This window comes from Monodelphis domestica, chromosome 6 (genome assembly GCF_027887165.1).
Source record: "Monodelphis domestica isolate mMonDom1 chromosome 6, mMonDom1.pri, whole genome shotgun sequence".
In the NCBI taxonomy this organism is placed as follows: Eukaryota; Metazoa; Chordata; class Mammalia; order Didelphimorphia; family Didelphidae; genus Monodelphis; species Monodelphis domestica.
In genome coordinates, this window is record NC_077232.1 from 164,103,299 (window position 1) to 164,126,781 (window position 23,483).

At 37.2% G+C, this 23,483-nt stretch overlaps 2 protein-coding genes across 3 annotated transcripts in view; both read left to right on the plus strand.

The window, feature by feature from the left end:
- The window catches only part of LOC100009859 (protocadherin-10), an 88,804-nt gene that overhangs the window by 800 nt on the left and 64,521 nt on the right, over positions 1 to 23,483 (plus strand). For both annotated transcript variants that reach the window (XM_056802706.1, XM_056802705.1), the window contains exons 2-4: positions 5,395 to 5,453; positions 6,026 to 6,132; positions 15,458 to 15,763. In XM_056802706.1, coding sequence (XP_056658684.1) covers positions 5,395 to 5,453; positions 6,026 to 6,132; positions 15,458 to 15,763 — 472 coding nt within the window. The remainder of the gene's footprint in view (positions 1 to 5,394; positions 5,454 to 6,025; positions 6,133 to 15,457; positions 15,764 to 23,483) is intronic.
- PCDH10 (protocadherin 10) lies at positions 12 to 4,925 on the plus strand. The gene has a single exon (XM_056802704.1). It carries the CDS (start codon positions 1,031 to 1,033, stop codon positions 3,734 to 3,736), a length of 2,706 nt encoding a protein of 901 aa, XP_056658682.1. The 5' UTR covers positions 12 to 1,030; the 3' UTR covers positions 3,737 to 4,925.

The following is a 23,483-nucleotide window of genomic DNA, read 5'->3' on the forward strand; positions in this document are numbered from 1 at the left end:
ATCATTTCCCACCCTTGTGGGTGTTGCTGCTCCGCAATTGGTTGGCAGATGGAGGGCGCTGCGCAAAAACAGAGAAGCCGAGCGCTCCGAGCTCAGAAACTGCCAGCAGAGATCCCAGAAGCTGCATCTGAGACTGAAGGAGGCAAGCAAGGAGGAGACAGATAGGTTAAGAGAGAGGAAAAAGAGAGAGAGGGAAAGAGGTTAGGAAGAAACGGCAGGCAAGAAACTGCTCACTACATTTTTAAAGAGCAAGACTGAAGACACTAAGAGAAGAGACTGGAAATGCCCCTAAATGAAAACAAGGAGAGAGAAATTTCTAACAGACATTCAAACAGAAAACCGAAGGGAATGAAAGTTTGATTCTGCAAAACATTGGTGCTTTTTCTGCATAAAATTTTCTCGCTGGTTTCAAACATTTTTTCCCCTTTTTCCTAGTGGTTTATTTATTTATTTTTTTCATTAAAAGGCATGTTTAACGGCTCCAGCGGTATCTTTCCCTTCTTCTGTTCCTCCTCTTCTTCCTTCTCGTTCTGCTCTTCCTCCTCCTCCTTTTTCTCCTCCTCCTCCTCTTCCTCCTCCTTCTCCTCCTCCTCCTCCTCCCATCAGCAGGAAGACAAACCGAGGACAGTCTTGAAACATCGAAATTTCCTCCTTGGGATTTGCCTGCACTGCTCTGCGCCAAGACTATCGGAATAAATAAAAGAAGCCGAAATACTGTATTATCATTATCTTATTAATTGGCCAGTGGTAAGATTACAGATGAGGAGCGGGGACGTCTGCCTTCCTTCGTGTGCCAAGCGCGAAAAAGGAGAGGCTGGATGGTGGGGGGTAGAACCCTAAAATGAAGCAAAAGGAATACTAAATCTTTCCAAGACACCCCAGCCCCGGCAGTTCTGCCACGTAGTGCACTTTTATTCATATATATATATATATATATATATTTTTTTTTTTTGGAAGGATTTTGCTGGGGGTTGGGGTGCTTGGGGGGCTGTTGGCTGCAGAGCAACCTTTCCTTTTTTCCCTGTTGGAGATGATTGTGCTATTATTCTTTGCCTTGCTCTGGATGGTGGAGGGAGTCCTTGGCCAGCTGCACTACACGGTGCAGGAAGAGCAGGAGCATGGCACGTTCGTGGGCAATATCGCCGAGGATCTGGGCTTGGACATTACAAAACTTTCGGCTCGCCGTTTCCAGACAGTCCCCAATTCGAGGACCCCTTACTTGGACCTTAACCTGGAGACCGGGGTGCTGTATGTGAACGAGAAGATCGACCGTGAACAGATCTGCAAGCAAAGCCCTTCGTGCGTCCTGCACCTGGAGGTCTTCCTGGAGAACCCGCTGGAGCTGTTCCGGGTGGAGATCGAGGTGTTGGACATAAATGACAACCCACCAGCCTTCCCAGAGCCTGACCTGACTGTGGAGATCTCGGAGAGCGCTACACCAGGCACCCGATTCCCACTGGAGAGCGCCTTTGACCCAGACGTGGGCACCAACTCCCTGCGCGACTACGAGATCACCCCCAACAGCTACTTTTCTCTTGATGTCCAAACCCAGGGCGATGGCAATCGCTTCGCCGAGCTAGTACTGGAGAAACCGCTGGACCGGGAGCAGCAGGCGGTGCACCGATACGTGCTGACCGCCGTGGACGGGGGAGGTGGAGGAGAAGGAGGAGGGGCAGGAGGCGCCGGGGGAGGGGGATCACCCCCTCAGCAACAGCGCACGGGCACGGCCCTGCTCACGATCAGAGTGCTGGACTCCAACGACAATGTACCCTCCTTCGACCAACCCGTGTACACTGTATCCCTGCCGGAAAACTCGCCTCCAGGTACTCTGGTTATTCAACTGAATGCCACGGACCCAGATGAGGGCCCAAACGGTGAGGTGGTGTACTCATTTAGCAGTCACATCTCACCGAGGGCGCGGGAGCTCTTCGGTCTGTCTCCGCGTACTGGCCGGTTGGAGGTGAGTGGGGAGCTCGACTATGAGGAGAGTCCAGTTTACCAGGTGTATGTGCAAGCCAAGGACTTGGGGCCCAACGCTGTGCCCGCGCACTGCAAGGTACTTGTACGGGTGCTGGACGCCAATGACAACGCACCCGAGATCAGTTTCAGCACTGTCAAGGAAGCTGTGAGTGAGGGCGCGGCGCCGGGCACAGTAGTAGCCCTGTTCAGTGTGACTGACCGCGATTCAGAGGAGAACGGGCAGGTGCAGTGTGAGCTGCTGGGTGACGTGCCGTTCCGCCTCAAGTCATCCTTTAAGAATTACTACACTATCGTGACCGAGACCCCACTAGACCGCGAGGCAGGGGACTCATACACTCTGACCGTTGTGGCCCGGGATCGCGGGGAGCCAGCACTGGCCACCAGCAAGTCCATCCAGGTGCAGGTATCAGACGTGAACGACAATGCTCCGCGCTTCAGCCAGCCTGTCTACGACGTGTATGTGACCGAAAACAACGTCCCAGGAGCCTACATCTACGCTGTAAGCGCCACTGACCGGGACGAAGGGGCCAACGCCCAACTTGCCTATTCCATCCTGGACTGTCAGATCCAGGGCATGAGTGTCTTCACTTACGTGTCCATCAACTCAGAGAATGGTTACTTGTACGCGCTTCGCTCCTTTGACTATGAGCAGCTCAAGGACTTCAGCTTCCAGGTGGAAGCCCGGGACGCAGGCAGTCCCCTTGCCCTGGCCGGCAATGCCACGGTCAACATCCTCATCGTAGACCAGAACGACAACGCCCCCGCCATCGTGGCGCCCCTTCCTGGGCGCAACGGGACCCCAGCGCGTGAGGTGCTACCTCGCTCGGCAGAACCTGGCTACCTTCTCACGAGGGTGGCGGCGGTGGACGCAGACGACGGAGAGAATGCCCGCCTCACTTACAGTATCGTACGGGGCAATGAGATGAGTCTATTCCGCATGGATTGGCGCACGGGGGAGCTCCGCACCGCGCGCAGGGTGCCCGCCAAGCGCGACCCCCAGCGGCCTTACGAACTGGTGATTGAGGTGAGGGACCATGGGCAGCCTCCTCTGTCATCCACCGCAACGCTGCAGGTGCAACTGGTAGACGGGGCAGTAGAGCCTTTGGGCGGCGGCGGAGGCGGAGCAGGAGGGGGCCCTGGTGGAGAACACCAGCGTCCTAGCCGCTCCGGCGGCGGGGAGACCTCTCTAGACCTCACTCTCATTCTTATTATCGCTCTTGGCTCCGTGTCTTTTATCTTCCTACTGGCCATGATAGTGCTGGCAGTACGCTGCCAGAAGGAGAAAAAGCTTAACATATACACGTGCCTGGCGAGCGACTGCTGCCTTTGCTGCTGCTGTTGCTGTGGGGGCGCGGGCAGCGGGGGCTCCTCCTGCTGCAGCCGTCAAGCCAGGGCGCGCAAAAAGAAGCTCAGCAAGTCGGACATTATGTTGGTTCAGAGCTCCAATGTACCCAGCAATCCCGCACAGGTACCAGTGGAGGAGTCCGGAGGGTTTGGCTCCCATCACCACAACCAGAACTACTGCTATCAGGTCTGTCTGACTCCAGAGTCTGCCAAGACCGACCTGATGTTCCTCAAACCCTGCAGCCCTTCCCGGAGTACTGACACTGAGCACAACCCCTGCGGGGCCATCGTCACTGGCTACACCGATCAGCAACCCGATATCATCTCCAACGGCAGCATACTGTCCAACGAGGTAAGGCTCAAGCGAAAGGACCACCATCTATCATCTCCTCCATCAGAAAGCCTCCTCTAGCCCGGCACATCCATCCACTGGTGCACCGTACTCTCTCTCTCTCGCCTTGGCTGCCCCTGTGTATTTATTTATTTATTTATTTATTTATTTATTTATTTATTTATTTATATATTTATTTATTTTAGGATCTTAGCTTCCTCCTAACGTTAGGGAAGAAGGCTGGCACTTTCCTTCCTCCTTGTATAACTCGATGCTCCCAATCCTCTGTGCACTCTCCTTTCCACAATCATTTTGATTCCTCCTCTCCTATGCCTCCCCCCCACACACACACACTTTTACTTCCCCACTTCCCTCCCTTCATCCTTCTCTTTTAACTTCCTTTTTGTCCATTAAGTTCCCAGAAAGCCAGTCTGGGGAATAGGGAAAGGGGCGGGGGGAGAGGGGGAGTGAGCTCCAGCACACATTCAAACATCTTTCCTCTCTCTGCGTCCGTCTGTCCTAGTGTTTAATAAAGTGGATTCTCATTTGCTTTGTTTATCAATGCTTTCAATCGCCTGTAAACAGAAGCTAAAGTGTGTTTTAACTCTACACAGTTGTCCAAACTCAATATGTACCTTTGATCGAATGAATTATCAGCTCTATTTCTTCTGAACTCCCATTGCAAAACGAGCCAGCCAGCAGTTCTCTCTACTCTGGACAGCAACACAGACACTGTTGCAATCACATGCCCACCCCGTGTGAATTTGAATGAAGCTGGCCTGGCACTGCCCCTTGCTAGATTAGATTTACTGGAATGGTTTCACGGTCACCAGTCCAGCTATATTTCTCTTAGTTAATGACCACCCTCTTTCTTTTCTTGCCACTATTCTTTGATACTTTAGTGCTGTAAGCTTTCTTCTTAAAAAGCATTCGGCCAAACAATCCAGATTCAGTTAAAAAAAAAAGATGGAGAAAAGGCAAAGAGCAAAAATGGGGGAGGGTTGAAGTGGGGCATGGAGTAACAAGTAAGTTGGTTTATGTACAAGAATGTGTGTGCCTCTGAAAGTGTGTTTGGTGTGTGGGAAGGAGAGTGCAATGGTTGACTGAAAGGGAGAAGTACCTCTGGGGTTTTATGAACTCTTCTCTTGGCAGGTGCTTTACTCTCTTTGAGAATTAGAGTTTATTAATTGATTTTTCACACTATTTGTATTGCTCATTTGTATGGAAGCACATTTTGAAAATAAAGTGACAAAAAGAATTTTCATGAAAATATTCAAACTTTTCTTCTTAAAAGCGTGCTGTTTATTTTTATTACATTAACTAAGGATGCACTCCAACACATTTATTGGGCTAATGAAGAGAGATTATACATTTTTAAAGGTTAACATTAGCAGCTATGGGTAGGGTGGTATATGCCTCATTTAAAATTAAAATCACCTTTTAAATTCGAGGTCATATAAAAATATCCTTTTTCCCTGCAACATTGAATTTTATCTCCTCCCCTTTCATTTCCCAGATTCCTTACCTTTAATAGAACCCCCCAAAAAATCAGTTTCTAATGCTTGCAAGTTTTCTCCCTCCCTTTCACTTTTCCTCCAGGCATTAGTTTGAGGTCTCAAAACAGCCTTCTTAGTGTTCATATATGTAGCAATGGACACATGTCTGCCTTTGAGGCTATTGGTTTTTATTTTTATTTTTTAACATTTGGAGTTCAAATGCTTTTGATTTATTTTTTCTAGACTAAACATCAGCGAGCAGAGCTCAGTTATCTAGTTGACAGACCTCGTCGGGTAAACAGGTATGGAATCTTTGCTCCTAGAAGGGTTCATGGAGACTTTGTGATCTTCAAAATGATAATACAAAGTAGGAAGGACAAAAAGAAGAATATTTAAAGCATAAAGTTAAGTCAAGATGGAATCACAGATACATTAACGTGTCAGAATCAATATAATATAAAATTGTATGTCTTAGCTTCAGTTACATATAGATGAATACATTGGTCTAGTTTTCTATTAAATTCACACACTTCTGCACCTTCTAATATTAAATATTAACTGATCTGGGTGTGATTCCAGTAAGGGACACAAACAAATAATTATAAAATATAAGTATTATGGGTGGAAATAATGAAAGTGTCATTCAGTGAGATCAGCAAATGGACTATTATTAATTATTATTATTATGATTATTAGTGCTGATTGCTTTTCAAGCTTAATTAAGAGTAAGAAAATCAGCATCCTGCAAAACTACATGCTACTGAAAGGTCTATGTACATGCAGCACCATCTGTGGCCATGTGATGGCAGAAGAATATTTTCCGAGTTTCTTCTTTATGATGTTTATTCTAATACTAACATTTTTGCACTTCTAGTTCTGCATTCCAGGAAGCTGATATAGTAAGCTCTAAGGACAGTGGACATGGAGATAGTGAGCAAGGAGACAGCGACCACGATGCCACCAACCGGGGTCAGTCTTCTGGTGAGTGTGACCTTAGGTAACTCAAAATATTTGTATTTTAAGGAAAAAAAGGGGGAAGGGTGGAGAGTAGTATTAAATAGCATCATGAATGTTATCCCTATGTGTATGTGTGTGTGTTTACATAGATCATATAGAAATGCATATCTCAAGAAATAACATAGGGCTTGTTGGTAATCATTTACATAAGATTTATAGGTCTTGACATATTTTTTTTGGAAAGTTATAGACATTCCTTGTAGCTTTTGTAGGAGTAGATTTGGTCTAGATATTTTTTGAGGTAGTCAGAACTTAGACAAATCCTATATCTGGAAAGAAACTGAAGTGTTTATCTTGCTTTCAGGGTGAAAGGGCATTAATATTTCATTTAAAAAATCAAGCAGTGAAGCGTAGAGATGCCAAGGGACGTATCCAAGGTCAATACTGAGTTGGGGATAGAATCCACTCCTTTTACTTCTTGGAGGAATGAAGTATTGAATAGGACACAAAAAGTAGCTAATGAATGAATGTAAATTTAAAACATTTGTGTTTTTAGTACATTTTGGTAGTCAGTTTGGAGAAATGTGATATGATCATGTGTTTATGCTTAGCTTTTCCTCTACATATTGTATTAATGTTGTTTAACTCCTTGTTCTCTAACCAAGGATTGCTTATAGTTATATCTACTTTCACATGATAGGGGAGTCACTGAAAGTCCTGACTTTCCATCTCCCTTATGATTTTAAATCTGTAATTTTGTTTTCAGGCATATTTTATGTTTGGTAGAAACAGAAATGACAGACAATACCATTCTTGTGACTACTAATAATATATGTCACATCCTTGTTCACAAAGTTTCAGATGAGTTCTTTGTCCTGTTTCATTTAGGAACATAGAATTACGCAGTAATACTTGTCATTATGTAAACTGGTATTACCTGCCCCCCCCCCCCCATTCCCTGATACTATACTGTGTTCGGTATTGGGTCAGTGTAGCAAGGGGTATTATACTCCCCAGTTTTCTTGGCAGTGATGGTTGCCACAGGCCTCCTACTTGGCTAATATGTAGTGTGTCTGCTGCTGCCCTTTGCCTTGGGAAACCCAGGCTGGAGGAAGGGGAGAAAGGGGAGGGCTGCTCAAGGGTCCTTTATATTGCTGCAAGTCATTAATATGCAGACCTAATGAGACTTGAGAAGTGCCAAGAGTCCCTGGAGGTCCCTGCCCCTTGCGAGCCTTCACGCTAAGTGAACAGAGCATCTATTTAGTGTCTGGGAACCTGACAACAAACCAGATCTTGCCAGAAGTTTATATCTGAGGACAAAGTCCCTTTCATTTTGTGCCTATATGTGGCATATGATTTACTGTTTTCTTTTTTAAAAGCTATGCATTTCAATTATTTCCATTCCTTTTTTTAATTTTAGTTTCCTATTCTCATTATTATTTTAACTAAAAACAGTGTCTTCTTATGGCTATTTAGATGTATTTCATTTTTTGTGGTCATTTTACTATATAACTTGTGTAAGTGAATATTTCAATCAGTTTAGTCCACCAAACAAAATGGGCCATAATAACTTAACAGAAGAGGAAATAATAAACAGCTGCAAAAGGGTTGAATTTGAAATATGGATGGAAATATAATCTTATTTTATATTTTCCCAGCACCTATTTTGTTTTAGAGGCACCCAGGATTGTCACTGTAGTACTGTTTCTGGCAAATTGTCCCTGAGGCTTCAAAGCATTTAAAAAAAATTAAAATCCTCTAATATGAACTTCTAGAATACTTGGCAAACTGAAGCTTTTTTACTCAGTCCTCTTTCTTTTTTTCTTTCTTTTTGTTTTTCATGAAAAATTTAAAAATCAAATAATTTAAGTTTCAAAATCACTATTCTAAATAATATATTTACTTATTTTATGGGAATTCAGTGGGTATCCATAAAATACCTGATGCAACATTAAGTGAGACATTAGTAAAATACTTATATTATGCCACAAATATGTATTTTAATGAGGCATAATTCACCCAATTTATATTCAGGGATGGTTTTTACTTAAAAAAAAAGAAAAGCAGGAAACAGCTACCCCTATTATACTGAGGGGCATTGGAACTTAGAGATGGAAAGGTTGGACTATCCAGGCTTAAGTTCCTTAAGTTTCTGACACATAGTGGCTATGTGGTTGCTGGCAATCTCAATGCTCTGGGCAATTCATCAAGACTATTAGTATAAAAGAAGATTCAGGCTGCCTAAGTTGAGTGAGTTTTGGCGCCTGGAATTTCCCTATACCACAGAAGATCCACTCTATTTGTTGCATGTGAAAAATTAAAATTATTTTCTTTTCAAAGCTTATAATAAGCTATAATTGTAGAATATATTAGAAACCACCACAGTTATCAAACTCTTTCCCTAAAATAAAGTATCATATTGATAATTCCCTATAAAAATCTTGTCTTCTCCTTTTCAATTTTAAAGGTAAATATTAATGATGTTTCAGAAGTGTAACATTAGGAAATACATGGCATCTAGTGAATTCACATATTTTTCAGAGAAAGAAAAGCAAATATTTAATGGAATTTAGTCAGTTCCTTTCATTCACATTTGATGCACTTAACAGTAATCCAAAGAAATATTGGATGGATATATTTATGCTTTAGTACACACATAAATACCCACCATTCACTGCCTTTTATGGGATTGTCCTTCTGCCTTGACTTCTTTGCTTTTATTTGAGTTTTTCACTTGTGATATTTATCTATAAACTCAAAGGCCCGCTTTCTGTCTCTCTGTCTCTTTCTGTCTCTGTCTCTCTGCCTTTCTCTGTCTCTGTCTCTTGCTCTCTCTATATATATCTCACTCTCTTTCTCTGCCTCTCTGTCTCTCTCTCTGCCGTTGTCTCTGTCTGTGTCTCTGTCTCGCCCTATATCTCACTCTGTCTTTTCCTGTCTCTCTGTCTCTCTCTCTCCCTGTCTCTGTCTGTTTGTCCCTCTACCCCCCCAGTCTGTATGTCTGTCTGTTTCTCTTTCCCTGTCTGTCTGTCTGTCTATGTTCTTTGTTGAGCATTCCCTCCCTTTCTTTCCCTCCTCCTGAGGGAGGCCCTGCACAGCCACAGATTATCACCAATCTTTTGCACAGAGGAGCTTCACACATGCTGGCAGCTGCAGAGAGAATCACATGAGCTTTGTCAGTTTCCCTCTGCACCTGGACCCATGTGGGGAAACTCTTCTGCTTGATCACCGCTCTGTGGCACTTTCTGTCTATAGCCTTGTCAAGGTGCTTCCCGAGGTTTTCAGTGTGTTATTGATGTATTGCTTAGGTATGGCAAGGAGCCAGGGAAATGTGGTAGGCTCATACATAAGCAGCACTAGGGAAAATCCAAATTAACTGTCTTTAAAATCACTGAGATATTCAACGCATTTAAAAAATACTCTGAAATGAGAAATTTGGGAAAATGTGCAAAAGGACTTGAGTTTTTTTTTTTAATTTAAAAGCTAATAAAACAACCTGGGGTCATGAAGCCCCAAACATTCCCAATATTGTTGATTTATCCAAGACTGCATTCATGTAATTATACCCTAACTATGTACAGCATTGTGTTAGGTGATGACAAAAATCATATTTCTTAGGACCTTGTAGGAAAAAGGTTAAAATGACACCCCCTAGTAGGGATATATATTGGTGTAAGTAGTTTTTGGTGTCACTGTGTGGGTGCTGATGCATAAGGAACTGGGCTTAGACCAATTCATTATATGTGGGCTCCTAGCCAAAGATCACTTATTCGTGGCTTTTGCCCTTTGAATTTTAACTTTAGTTCTATTGGTTTGCTTCCTTCATTAACTTCAGAGCTGTCTTTCATGAAATTGGGAGAATATTGGTAGATATTCCCAAGAGTGTGTCTGTTATGTGACATAATGAAAGGATGCTGAATCCTGGTACTGCTACAGTAGTATAATGAAGCCTGCCCTTTGCATTGAAATCAATGTGAATGAAAATAATTCCTAAAATAAGTTTAGTTTTTTGTATTGATGTTTGCTCTTGTTTCAAATAAAACATTTAATTAAAAATCTCTATCCCATACACTGCAAATGAACAAATAAACATATTTTGTGCTTTATTTTTGTTTGAATATTGATGAAATTATATACATACACATAATACATACATATATATATATATATGGATTCAGGTTAAGATCCAGATACATTCTCCCTTTTCCCACTCCCATCAAAATCTGCATGCAGGCAAATCATCTTCCTTGTTGTTGTGGGGGAAAGACATGTTGCATCTTGTCCATAGTGTGGAAAGACTGCTTTCTGGTGAAGAGCTATGCTATGAATTGATGTGGAGAAGAGATCTATAAATGAAAAGAAAAAAAAAAAGAAGTGTTAGGAGAGAGAGGTCAGGGGAAAATTGTCTTTCTAGGTTTTGATATTTGTGATAAATCTAAAGGGAGAACAAGTTCATTTTTCTTAAAGAGTTTTAATTGTTTTAATATTGATGTCCATAAAAGTAGTGTGGGCAGAGATTTTTCATCTTTGACTTAAATTGTCTTATGTTTTTTAGTACATATTTCCTTTCCAATTAAAATCTGATTGTTTTAAAGAGTTAAAATGCCTAAAAGTAAGACTGAAGATTGCTAAGAAAAGTGGAAAATGTTGATACTCTTTCTATTTATTAAACAATCTGAAAATTGCATATTGTATGTGAGTGCATTTATGTGAAATCCCTTTGCATGATAAAAGTGATATGCAAAATTTTGTGAAATTAGAATCAATAGAAAAGAACCTAAATTGCAGGGAAATTGTCACATTTTAGAAATTACAATTTGTTTTCAGTTGTGATTTTCTCTTTTCCTTAACTACAAGGGGAGAGTTACTCTAGTAAAAAAAAATAGGTATTTTAAAATTTGTCTAAATTTATCTTTGCATAACAGGCAGTCTATCACATCAGCTGTCATGCATCTTAGTAGAAATTATTTCTGAAGAGTGAAAAAATAAATATCTAGGAGAACAGATTTAAAGCAAAGTATGTCCTGAAATCCTTTTCAAAATGACCAGAATTTTCAGAAATCAATCATGGCCTATATATTTCTGCAATGTAGCAGCACCTGATTTTGACATACTAAGTATATGGATAAGGATTAAATATCAAGCATCAAATTAAGCTTTTTTTCCCTCTGGTTTTTTCATTTGGGCTCAAATTAAACAAAACAATAGATTTGTAAATGTCAGAGTATCATGTGTCCATAAAGCACCATATGCTATACTAGTACTAGTATATATATGGATAATTAATGTGTATTCAGAATTACAAGGCAGAAGATAACATGATGATATGTATTTGTTAAGTATGATAGTAAATGTCTATGTCTGTGGATTGTAATTTCTGGTGAATTGATTAGATTTTTTAAAATGGGAGATGCTCCTGGTATGTCTAGATTGTTTTCTCTGGTCAGTTTTATTAGAAATTTAAAAATCAGGGCTTTTGCTTACACAGCCATTCTGATTGTTTGCTTTCCCTTGCTGTGCTTTAAAGGCTGTTACTTCCCCAAAGAAAAATAAACAGAGGGTTTTTCTCTGCTTATTGAAACATCCAATCACATCTATTTATAGTCACTTGAGTTAATTTTATAGCAGTATTTCAGAGTTTCAAAAAGCAAGGCTATTTTAGAAGGTCAAGGTAAATTTCTATTCTTAGATTAGGGTGGTTATAGAAGCATATCAAAGAATCTACAAAATTTAAGAAAAGAAACAAAGAAAGAAAAAGGTCTAGGAAGTTTTCTAGCTATTGCTTTCTCTGACCAAGTCTCACTTCATTGCAGAAGCAAAGATTTTGACTCTATAGAGTGGTATTACAGGCTTTACTCAGAAATTATAGGTCCATTCTATAGTATTATGAACATTCAATTTATATAACAACTGTGGATTCTTACATAAATTCACTTTAAAATGTAGTTTTAGAAAGTCTTTCAGAAAACACCAGTTTTCAACAGTAAGAAAAACAATGACAGTAATAGATAACATTCATACTTTGCCAAGAACTTTATATATATATATATATATACATATACATATATATAGTCTCATTTGATCTTTGCTGTAATCCTATGAACAAGGTTATTATATTATCATTTTACATATGAAGCACCTGAGTCAGAGCTTAAGTGATTTTTCCAAATTCAGGTGGCTATTGTCTAAGGTAGCAAGTATTCAAAGCTTCCTGTTTCCCAGTCTACCTCTCTTCTCATAAATAAACAAACCGACACATAATACATTTTTTATTCCTTAAGTATTTTTTTGGTGCACAGGCAACATTTTTTTCAACGAATACTGATAACTTTGTTAATCAAGAAATAGAATTATTAATGAGACTATCAGTTGCATATGAAAAGCAAGTGATGAAAAATGGTGCGACTGCAATAGAAAATATTAAATATAAGAATACAGATAGATAGCAAATCATGTGAAAGCAAAACTAGTACACAGAAAAAGAAAAGATGATCATTAAAAACCCATACAACTATCACTGAGAGTAGTATTTCCATTTTTGTTAGAAATACTATTTAATGTGCTAAAGGCTACATTCATTTTCCTTAATGTACCAAAGATATTGAAGCTCTTCATGGAAAAAGGCAGATCTGAGTAACTGATATCAAAGTAGTCCTTTAAAAATATCTAATTGTCATTGAGGGAAAAAAGTTCCATTGAGATTTAAAACATTGGTTTCAATTAATTTTTAATTATTTTGCTTTGGAAAAAAAACCAAAAAACTTGAAAACCCTATAGAGTTGTATGCTTATGTGTGTGTGTGCTTTTTTACACATGCATATCTTTAACAGTTCTGGAACTTGTACTGTTAAAGAGATGCCTGGGGTATCACAAGGTTAAGTACCTTGCCCTTGGTCACCCAGCTAATATGAGTCAGAGGCTGGACTTGAATTTAGGTCTTCCTGACTCCAAGCCTGGCCCTCTTGCCATTATGCCCCATGGTGGAATGTTTGCAATTTCCTCAATTTCACATGAAATTAGTCATACATAAATTATCTTTTTGTTAGAGTGCCACTTATAAATTATAATAATTTCCTTAGTAGAGATTGAAAATATAATTTATGTGACCTTGTGAATGAAAACTACCACTTTTATCTGTTTGCTTGCCTAAACTTTTTATCTTTTTTATAGTTCATATGTTAAAGTAACTATTTTTCAGTTGGCTTAGATAAATAAGAGTTATATTAGGAGGACTGGTATTTTCCAAAAAGTGACATAATCTTTTCTATAGTGAAAAGTATAAAGGTACACCATGGAGATTCAATTCTTCTTTTCTTAATTAATTAAACTTATTTCCTACTTTCATTTCCTTTCTTTTCCTTTCCTCTTGATGGAAATAGCATAAAAGACTGAACTTGTCAAGGACCTTCTATAACATTTTGAGTTTCTTTAAGCTATTTCGAGTTTCCTTCTATAATCCAAGCTTCAGTTCACATTTGCATTCCTCAACAGCTGACTGCTCACTAATTTATTTCCAGACTTCTGCATACCAATTATCAATGGAATGTTAGAATCAGAAGCAGACCTGGTATCTTACATAGCTTAATTTAAAATAAAAAAGCCATTATAAAATGAGATTAATATGTGATAAGGACCCTGCATTTTCTTCCTTTTAAAAAACCATTTACCTAAATAACTGCCTTATCTCTGGAATACTTGTGGATATTTCTGGGAGAAAAAAAAATGTTTTTCTATAGTGCAAGATGATAACTATTTCCCATATAAAAAACTTTGGATGCAAGATAGGCTAGAATTTTAAGTAATAATGCTGACTCAAGAGCTCAGGTTAGTCAAGGCCTGATTAATTAACTAAAGACAACTGTATTCATTTAAACTAAACCTATATTTTGCTTTCTTATAGTTTTCATTTAAAAATACATTATTTTCCCACTATTGCCTATTTGAGAATTACCAATATGCTAATAACTAAAATTGAGTTCCGGTTCTGAAACCTATTCTCTGAATGCTTGTCCATGCTTCACAGAAACATAAAATGGATTTTTCTTTGTCATTCTCATTTGGTAGATAAATGATAAAAAACTATTCTATGTTACCAGAGACACAAATATTATTTTTTTTTCCTGCAGAGGCAAGTACCACAAACCACAAACTATGCCTGGACACAGGACGTGAAAGTGTGTTCAAGTGGAAGTGGGGATAAGTAGGGATAGCTAGAGCAAAACCAGAGAAGAGCTTACCACACCTGTGGTTTTGGAAATGTCTACTTTTAACTAACTCCTATTGATGTACATGCCCTCCAAACTTGACCCTGGGCAAAACGTTTTTTTTCCCCCTTGCCCCTTCCAGCCACACCTGTGTGTTACTGAAGAAATAACCGTGTGAAATTTCCTGTGTATTTTTGACTTTCCAGTAGAAAATATTTCATGCTATGCCATTCAGAGGAAATCTGTGGAAATGGCATTTTCGTTTGAAACCTTAATAGCATTAGAGTATATGTAAATAAATGGCATTGAGTTGGCTGGAACAAATGTTTGCCAATATAGAACAAGTAATAACCTATTTGTCAATAGGCTCTACAGCCAGGTCACTCTGTGCTTTGACTACTGCAGGTCACTAATTACAGTAATTTGCTGTAGGATTCTTTCCAGGTAATCAGTTGTAATTAGTTGGTGATAATACGGACTCTACAGTGTCATTGAGAACAATCTCTTAAAAAGTTATTAGGAGAGATAAAAATGGATTTCACCTGTTAAGAAAATAAATTCCACTTAAACATTTCATTTTACCAAAGCATATTGATTTTCTTGATGTATCAATAAGGTTCCATGTCAGAATTTCAGAATATACTTAAAAAAACCCAAACCTATAGCACTCCTCTTAAAAAAATGCCCCCCTTCATTAAAAATAGCTTAGCAAATAACTTTCAATCATCATCTTTTAAAAGTTAGAAAAGGTCTTTCATCTGAATTATTTAGATGTGATTAATTGCACAGAAGATTGTGACAGTACCATTTTACCCCTACGGGTCCTCCCTAGACCCCATAACTCTGATATTTTCCCCATACCTACGCCAAACGATAGATATCAAATCCATTACTCCCCTAAAGGACCATGAGGAAATGAACCGCGCTTTCTCAGTGGTCTCCCTGCCATTTTCCCTCTTGTGTTGAGACTTTAGTGATGACCCACATAATTCTCTGATTAACACAGTGTTGCATTCATCTTAATCGAGGGTTCGTGATGACTCTCACAACCCCTCACTAGGCTTTCTGTCTTCTAGCACCTCTCTCAGGGTCACTGGGGATACTGAAGCTCTTATCACAGTTTGCATCTTTTTTTCTGCTTCTAGGCATGGATCTCTTCTCCAATTGTACTGAGGAGTGTAAAGCTTTGGGCCACTCGGATCGATGCTGGATGCCTTCTTTTGTCCCCTCAGATGGCCGCCAGGCGGCAGATTACCGCAGCAATCTTCACGTTCCCGGGATGGACTCGGTGCCAGACACTGAAGTGTTTGAAACACCGGAAGCCCAGCCTGGGGCAGAGAGATCTTTTTCCACCTTTGGTAAAGAGAAGGCCCTTCACAGCACTCTGGAGAGGAAGGAGCTGGACGGACTGCTGTCCAATACACGAGCGCCTTACAAACCACCATATTTGAGTAAGTACTATGCCAAAGGCTTTGTGAAAGTGTTCCCTTTCAGAAATAAAGTGTGACCTTTCCTTCTCCTCAGTAAACTGGGGTAGGTTTTTCAGAAACTATGGAGAAAAGGAATTCTTATATTCAAGGGCACTGGAGAGGGGTATGATCTGAAAGACTCGTCCCCCATAGGAGGATACACTATAATCATACATAATATCTGGAGAAGCAAACTTTGTTTTGTCAAAGAGGTTACTATAGTCACATTCTTTTTGGAAATTATTTTCATGCTAATTTTGTTTGTGCTTTTTAAGGAATAAATGACGGTAAAGAAGTGTTTTTATAAAAAATTTAATTGCTTCAGGGCTTTTTCTTATAGTTGAGATATTTTCATCCATAGTGGCGTTAGTCACCTTGGGCCATATTGGAGAGGTAGGGCCCGTGTACATTATTTTCTAGGTGCTAGCATCTTTGGCTGTTCTAAGACTATAGTTTTATTTATCTTGTCTCTCTCTATCTCCTTAGCTCTGGTGTGAATTCAAGTCTTTGATTGTAGATAGCACGGAAGAAATAGTGCAATTGAGAGTGAGTGGTTTTAGAAAAGTCATCCAGTTAGTCCTCTGGGTTCTTCTGTTTTTGAGATGTTTTTTAAAATCATAGTCAACCCTGTGGTTTTTAGGACTGTCCTCTAGATGTAGTATTTTCTTTCATAATTTTTATTTTTCATAGTAAAAATGCCTTAGACTTAAATGTCAGCTTTCATCTGAGGATTTCAAATGACTTTACACATAGAACCCATTTGTTCTCAAGAGCATTCATTGTCAGGTAGGAAGAAGACAGTTTATAGCATCACTCCTTTTGGTTAATGGATAAATGTCAGAGGAAAGTCAAGTGTCTTGGTCAAGTCAGGATGTAACAGTATTTGAGGAAGATAGAACCTTTAACTTATTTGATGAAATAGTAATGACTTTTTCCCTTATAGAGTAATTTTACTCCATGAGAGTATTCTTGCTTGGAAGAGTCAATGACTATCTTCCATTGGAATAAGGGCGAATTCCTTAAAGGAAAAAAATAAAGTTAGTTTAAGAATGCTTAAATGAGATGAACAGACAAAAATCTTAGAATATGGTGAAAGAAAAAGAAAACTATGACCTCTAAAAATATTATGAAATTAGACAATGAAAGGTCATTAGATTTAAATCTTCAAGGCTATTGCTGTCTCGCACAAATAACTTGCAAAGGATCTGATGGCTTTTTCACTTTAACATCCATATAAAACCTGGAAAACTATCTATAACTGTTAAGAAGGTGTCTCTTTCCCATTATTTTTTTCTAAAAACTAATAGCAGTCTTTATTAGATGATCAACTATTTAGCAGAGTCCCATTTAGCAAGTATAACTAAATCCATGGCATACTTTGACTAAATTATCTCTGCTAATTTGATCCAGGTTTAAATTTTGCCTTGTCTTATATAATAACATAGTAACTGCATTTCTATGAGTAATATGAAATTTGAATAATAGTATGTTGGAATGGAATAGTATGATGGAATCTACTATATGTAAATTTAATTAATTTATTTTTTGGGCTCCAGTACAATATTAAAAAATTCAGCAAGTAGTGCAAACTTGATTTGGTGGATAGTTGACCTTCATAGAGTTTTAAAGATCTCTGATTTCTATTGGTTGGATGACCTTTCACAAGTCATTTAACTTTGCTGAATATATAAAGGAAGTTTCCATATAATGAGTTCCAAAGACCAATAAAATCACAAGTCAAGTTAAAATATAAAAACAAATTTCAAATAGCATTTTTTTTACAATTTGTATTTGTATTAGCCCTTATGTTGGCTTATTTATAAAATATAATATTGGACCAGCAAGATCATGAGTCATTTTAATTATCATTTGTATATAAAACAGGTTTATGTGAATGGTGATAAAACTAATAAATATTTATTTGGGACACAAAGAAACTCATGGTATTAAGTAACATTTTTTTCATTCTATAATTTCATACTAGATTAAGAAAACACAGTAATTCTTTTTCTGATTATTATCGTGTCTGCTTAAATATAATTTAAACATAAGTGTTCTTTATTTATTGTTAGTTAGGAAAATACCTCCAATTTAAGCACAGACTTTCCTATTTTTGTTATGAGGAGTAATATAACAGAAGCACATAATTTCCTATTTTTACTCTTTCAGGAAATGAAATGCCACTTGTAAACTACAATAAGAATAGACCCGAAGTTCTTAACATTGTTTTTTTTTTGTCATGGACCCTTTAATCCATAGGGTGAATTCTATAAATCTCTTCTCAGCATAATGTTTTTACATAAAATTAAATACATAGTATTATAAAGAAAATAATTATTTTGAAATTTAGTTAAGAAATTATTTTAATAAACAATATTAAGTTAAAGAATAAAGCCATGGTAATTCAAACAATAATAAAGGAAATACTACAATATTAATTCTATTAAATATTCTAGTTTATGGTAGACAAAAATTCAATCTGACTGTTGTACTTTATTTGATGTGTGAAAAAATACCCTAAATTTCTAGACAGAATGAAATCATTTTTCCTGTGTGTTCCTGTGCTTACACTAAAGGTATGAATTAAAGGATTTGGTTAAATTTTTTAAATTGTCTTTTGAAGGGGAATTCATAGGACTTAAAATGGAAATTTTTAAAATGCATATCTGAGTAAGTACTCATAACTTGTAACCATCCTTTGAAATATTTTTGAGTAGTAAATTGTCCTTGCCAAGTGTTTCACTAGTAATCACAAAGGTACAAGTAACTTCTGGCCCTGCATAAGTTGTTCTTTTAATATTGAAAATGTAAAATTCCCAATGCAAATGATAATTTACCAATTTTTTTCTTAATCTTATGATAAATCTATATGTACTTTTTGGATGATAAAGGAGACTTTTAAAAATTTAGATATTACTTAAGTCATTTGACTTAATGCTAGTTTCTTTTTAATTGATATGCATTTGAGCCATTGATGACAATTTCCTTTTCAAAGCCTTAATTTTAGTAATTGTGAAAAGTGCTAAGGATTTTGAAAGCCAAAATGTATCAACCACTTTGCCAGGAATGAGTAAATTAAACATAGCAAGTTTCCTTTTGTCCACCACTAAAGAACATCAGGTTCATCTCTTAGTCAGACTCTGGCACATCAAAATCCCCATGCTTCACAGTATGGGTTGAAATAAGGATGCAACTGACAAGGAGAGACTGGCACCATTCATCTTCTCTGTTCCCACTTCCCATGATCTTCTCCTTTAACCTTAGTCACCTTTTTTACTAAAGTTCTTTCTGTCCTAATGCTAAATGCCTTCTTATAACTCAAATTTCCTCTAAAGTGCTGTCACTACTTAGATTTGATATGAAGAGTGAATATGAAAAATCATTTGACTTTTATCCAAAATAATTCTTGAGCACAATTATCCTTGAGGTTATATTTTTCACATAGTTATATTTCCTCTGGCACCTACTTGCTGTGTGACTGTGGTATGGCCCTTTAACCTCTCAGTACTCTCAAGCAACCCTCTAAGACCAAAAATTAATGGAGTAATATACCTTTACTGCACCAATGAAATCCCAGGTCCACATTTTAAAAAATGTATATAGTTTTGACAATTAGCAAGTGAAACATTGCCATTAAGACTATAATACAAGTGATTTTCATCAAGAATTTCTTAGGTATTCACTAGCCTTGTGTTAGCAACTAACACAATAATAAGCATCTATATCTCCATCTCAATTCCTATCTCTCCCTTTCTATTTCACAAGATCTCCTTCCTTCAAGAAACTGTGTATTTTGTGTGTGTGTGTGTGTGTGTGTGTGTGTGTGTGTGTGTGTGTGTGTGTGTGTGTGTGTGAGAGAGAGAGAGAGAGAGAGAAAGTAATAATTGTTAGATCAGGAAAATGTTAGGCAAGAGATAGGCATTGAACTGAGTATTTAATAGAGCAAAGAATTCCAAGAGATTGGTGTGAGGAGAAAGAGCAAAGACACACAGGTAGAAAATGGAAAGCAGTTTATGGGAAACTGCAAGATTGGCAGGAACATAGGGTGTGTTGTAGACCAATGTGAAATGAGTCTATTCTTCAAAGACAGCTTGGAGTGAGGTTGTGAATGTGTTTAAATATATAACAGAAAAATAAAATAATTATTGTAAAATAAGTTTAATACAAGTAGAATGTTTGTGCTTATTTAAAAAGGAACTTGAAAATGGACACTTGTGACTTACAGTTAAAATGAATAATAAAATTTTGAGTGTGATAATAATAATTTTTCTTGGATTAGAAAATTAAGTTTTAAAGTAGAAGATAACTTAAACATTGATAATTCAGTCCATTTTTTTGAAGCACTACTCACATCTGATAGTGAGGTCTTGTTTCCTTGTCTGTAAAATGAAGGGGTGAGCCTAGATGATGTCTAACACTAACTCTAACAATGTCTAACTCCAAATTATTTCTAAGATGGTGGCATTCATATGAATAATGCTTGTTCATTGAAACAGAATAATTTTCTACAGGGAAGTAATTTTTCTATGTACAACATTAAAATGTAAAGCCAAATTATCAGTTAAATTTGCTTGTACATAGAATTCTCCCTTATAAAAAAAGCTAGGTATTTAGGCACATGATTTTCTTCAGAAAGAATGATATTTAAAATGTTTGTTAGGGATCTTAAAATCATTTGGAATTTATATATTTTTAAAAACATACACTATAACTATTAAGGACTAGAGTATGTTCTATATTATGTTGTGAAATTATCTCTTTTGATCAATTAGTGGGTGGTTTTGAATTCATTAGTCATCATTTTTCAGCTACTCATAAGAAACTTATGGAAAGGTTTTTGCTCTAAACTCAATGTAATTTTTAATTGTCAAAAATTAATATTCAGGCACAGTGAAAATTGATCCACCTACATAGAAAAGTAGGCAAAAATATTTAGATAGTAGGCTTATAATCGAATTATCACTAGTCAGATCCACAGAAAAAGTTATAGTGATTGGTAGTTCCTTTCTCTCATGGATTTTATTTCTTACTGTTATAAAGTGAAGGGAAAAAATAAAAACACAATTTTACTTTTATTTCCTTAAAATCAATATTTAATTTCAATTTTAAAAACATGTGATATAAAATAGGACTATACCATATGGCAAGCCTAAAATATAAAGAACAGGATAAGAAAAATATGTTTCTAAAAATTAAATGAGTCTGTATTTCTCTTAGAAGAATTTGAAATGTATAGATAATATATGGATAGTACAGTTTAAAAAATTAAAAATCATTCAAAATGATGTGGTGGTGATTTGGGAGTTGAAAAGTTTTCACAATATAGCAGTATTAAAAACAATTTAAGGACAAGGATGCAATTATCAAAATCTGTAATTTGGAAAAAGCACATAGCACAAAAGTAACCCTTCATAAATGGGATTTCCTGTAGTCGTGTAGAATCGAGATTTCTGTTTTATAACCATGTAGTTTCTGAAGTGCAGCTTTATCTTTAAGAAGCAAGCAACCAGACATGATAGGATTTAGCATTGGAGTGGCCAGCCGATATAATTTAGTCCAATCTCCTTATTTTACAGATAGGATAACTGAAGATCAGAAAGATGAAGTGGCTTACCCCAAGTTTTTTTCAGATAATAAATAACAGAGGTGGGATTTAAATCTGAATTCTCATTCCAAAACCACTGCTTTTTTTCCCACTACACCACAGTGGTTAACTCATTTTCTATTGAGCCTCGATTTGAGAGAACTGAAGAAAGTAAAAATTATTGGGAATAGTGTTAATATGAACCTACCACCGAATATGAGAAGGGTGAGATGTCAAAGGTTTAGGAAATAACTGTAAGTGGTATTTTATTTTAGGTAATTTTAAAGAGAAACTGGAAAGGTAAACAGACTGGGAGTCAGGAAGCTTGAGTTCTAGTCCTAATTCTGCCATTGAGGTAATTATTCTTTTTTGTTTTTTAAAGGAGAATAGTTGAATATGGAAACTAGAGGAAAAGAGGGATCAATATTACATGTAAATTCTAAAAGATTGTAATGAGGGTGAAGATAATAAGAATGATTATAATAACTGAGATGCCTGCAGTGAGCCTATAAAAGATAAGCCCATATTTTAATTATTTTATTCAACTCGAAAGGCAGTGGTTTTCTCCACTTGTTTAATAGTCTACAAAATATCATATATAAAATAGTAGCAACTTTGTCCTTGTGCTATTTCTATATGAAGTCCATAGCAAAGATGAGACTTTTTTTAATGTTATAAACAACAGCAACAATGCTAGATGACCACATTGGGAAAGTTGTAGAGGAGATTTTGGTCTAATTATGGGTAGGGCTTCATATCTTCAGAAGTTTGTTTTAAATTTTGGGTTCTGAGATTCTGTAACAAGTCAATATTTAGTAGGGATATATGTTAAGTTCTACATTCCATTTTCTAAAAATCAATCAGTATTATAGGATAAAGGAAGCCCACTTTTCTTAAAATGTAAAGAGTTTGAGAGTTTTAGATCGCAAACATGTTACATATTAACAGTGAGGTGATGCTATTAAAAACAAAAACACATTAAAGCCAAAAGAGATGAACAAACTGTTGGAGAGGCTTCTACCCACCAAAACCCAGACAAATCCTAAGATAATCAGGGTTCAGGTACTGTGTCCAAAGCTCAAGAAGCAAGAATCATCCTGCTCTGATTTCACCAGAACCTGTCTCTGAAATGAAGAGAATTGAACTAGATCATAACTAAGGTTCCCTCTAGGTTTAAACAATTCATATATCTCTGAGCTGCAGGAACTTATTATGCAAGTCGCTTTATTGCTCTAAACTTTGGGGAAATTATATGTAAGTTGAGTGAGTCAAATTAGATTCAATCTTTGTCTCCATTCTCTCCAAAATTTTGCAATATGAAATTCCTGAATTTTGCAGATTTAATTTTAATATGCAAAACTTCCAAAGCAAAGCAAAAAGATTCTTTTCATAGGAATTTCAAGAATAAAATGTTGACCAGAGGTCTGACTAAAACAAATTAGTCAGAACAATTTTGTTTGTGTGTGTGTGTGTGTGTGTGTGTGTGTGTGTGTGTGTGTGTGTGTGTGTGTGAGAGAGAGAGAGAGAGAGAGAGAGAGAGAGAGAGAGAGAGAGAGAGAGAGATTTAAAATCTATTGGTTTCTTCAGAAACTCATAGCGCTACAAGGGATTTTCTTTAGGGGAACATGCTACCTCTCCTACATTTAGCAACAGATTGCAAAGATTTTAACTTGATGTACACATAATGAATAGAGATAAAATAGCTCTTCCCACACCCTATGTGCCCACTGCCTATCACCCTTCACTTACTCAAACACATAGCTTAGAACCAGCAAACATATTAGACTCTTTTCAAGGCTGATAACTATTAGTTATTTTAATGGATTTTATTTTCCAACCATTTATTCAAGGTCTGTGTATCTCTTCTGAGTCCTTTCTTTTGTATTCTTAGGTCTTAGAACATAATAAGATAGTGTCTGATATTGGTAGGATAATCAATATAAAAGGAGATTGCATAAAATAATATCATTTATTAATCTCACTGTGATGTTTGTTCTGTGACAGTCATCTTCTATCAAATCCAAAATACAATCCTGCAACTTGTGCTCATGTTCCTTTATCATATACTTCCCTATAAAACATTTAATTTTAATAGGGTTTTTGGATATTTCAATTAAA

What these genes read in the sequence shown, in the direction of transcription:
- PCDH10 (XM_056802704.1), top strand. Translation starts at nt 1,031, where the DNA reads ATGATTGTGCTATTATTCTTTGCCTTGCTCTGGATGGTGGAGGGAGTC.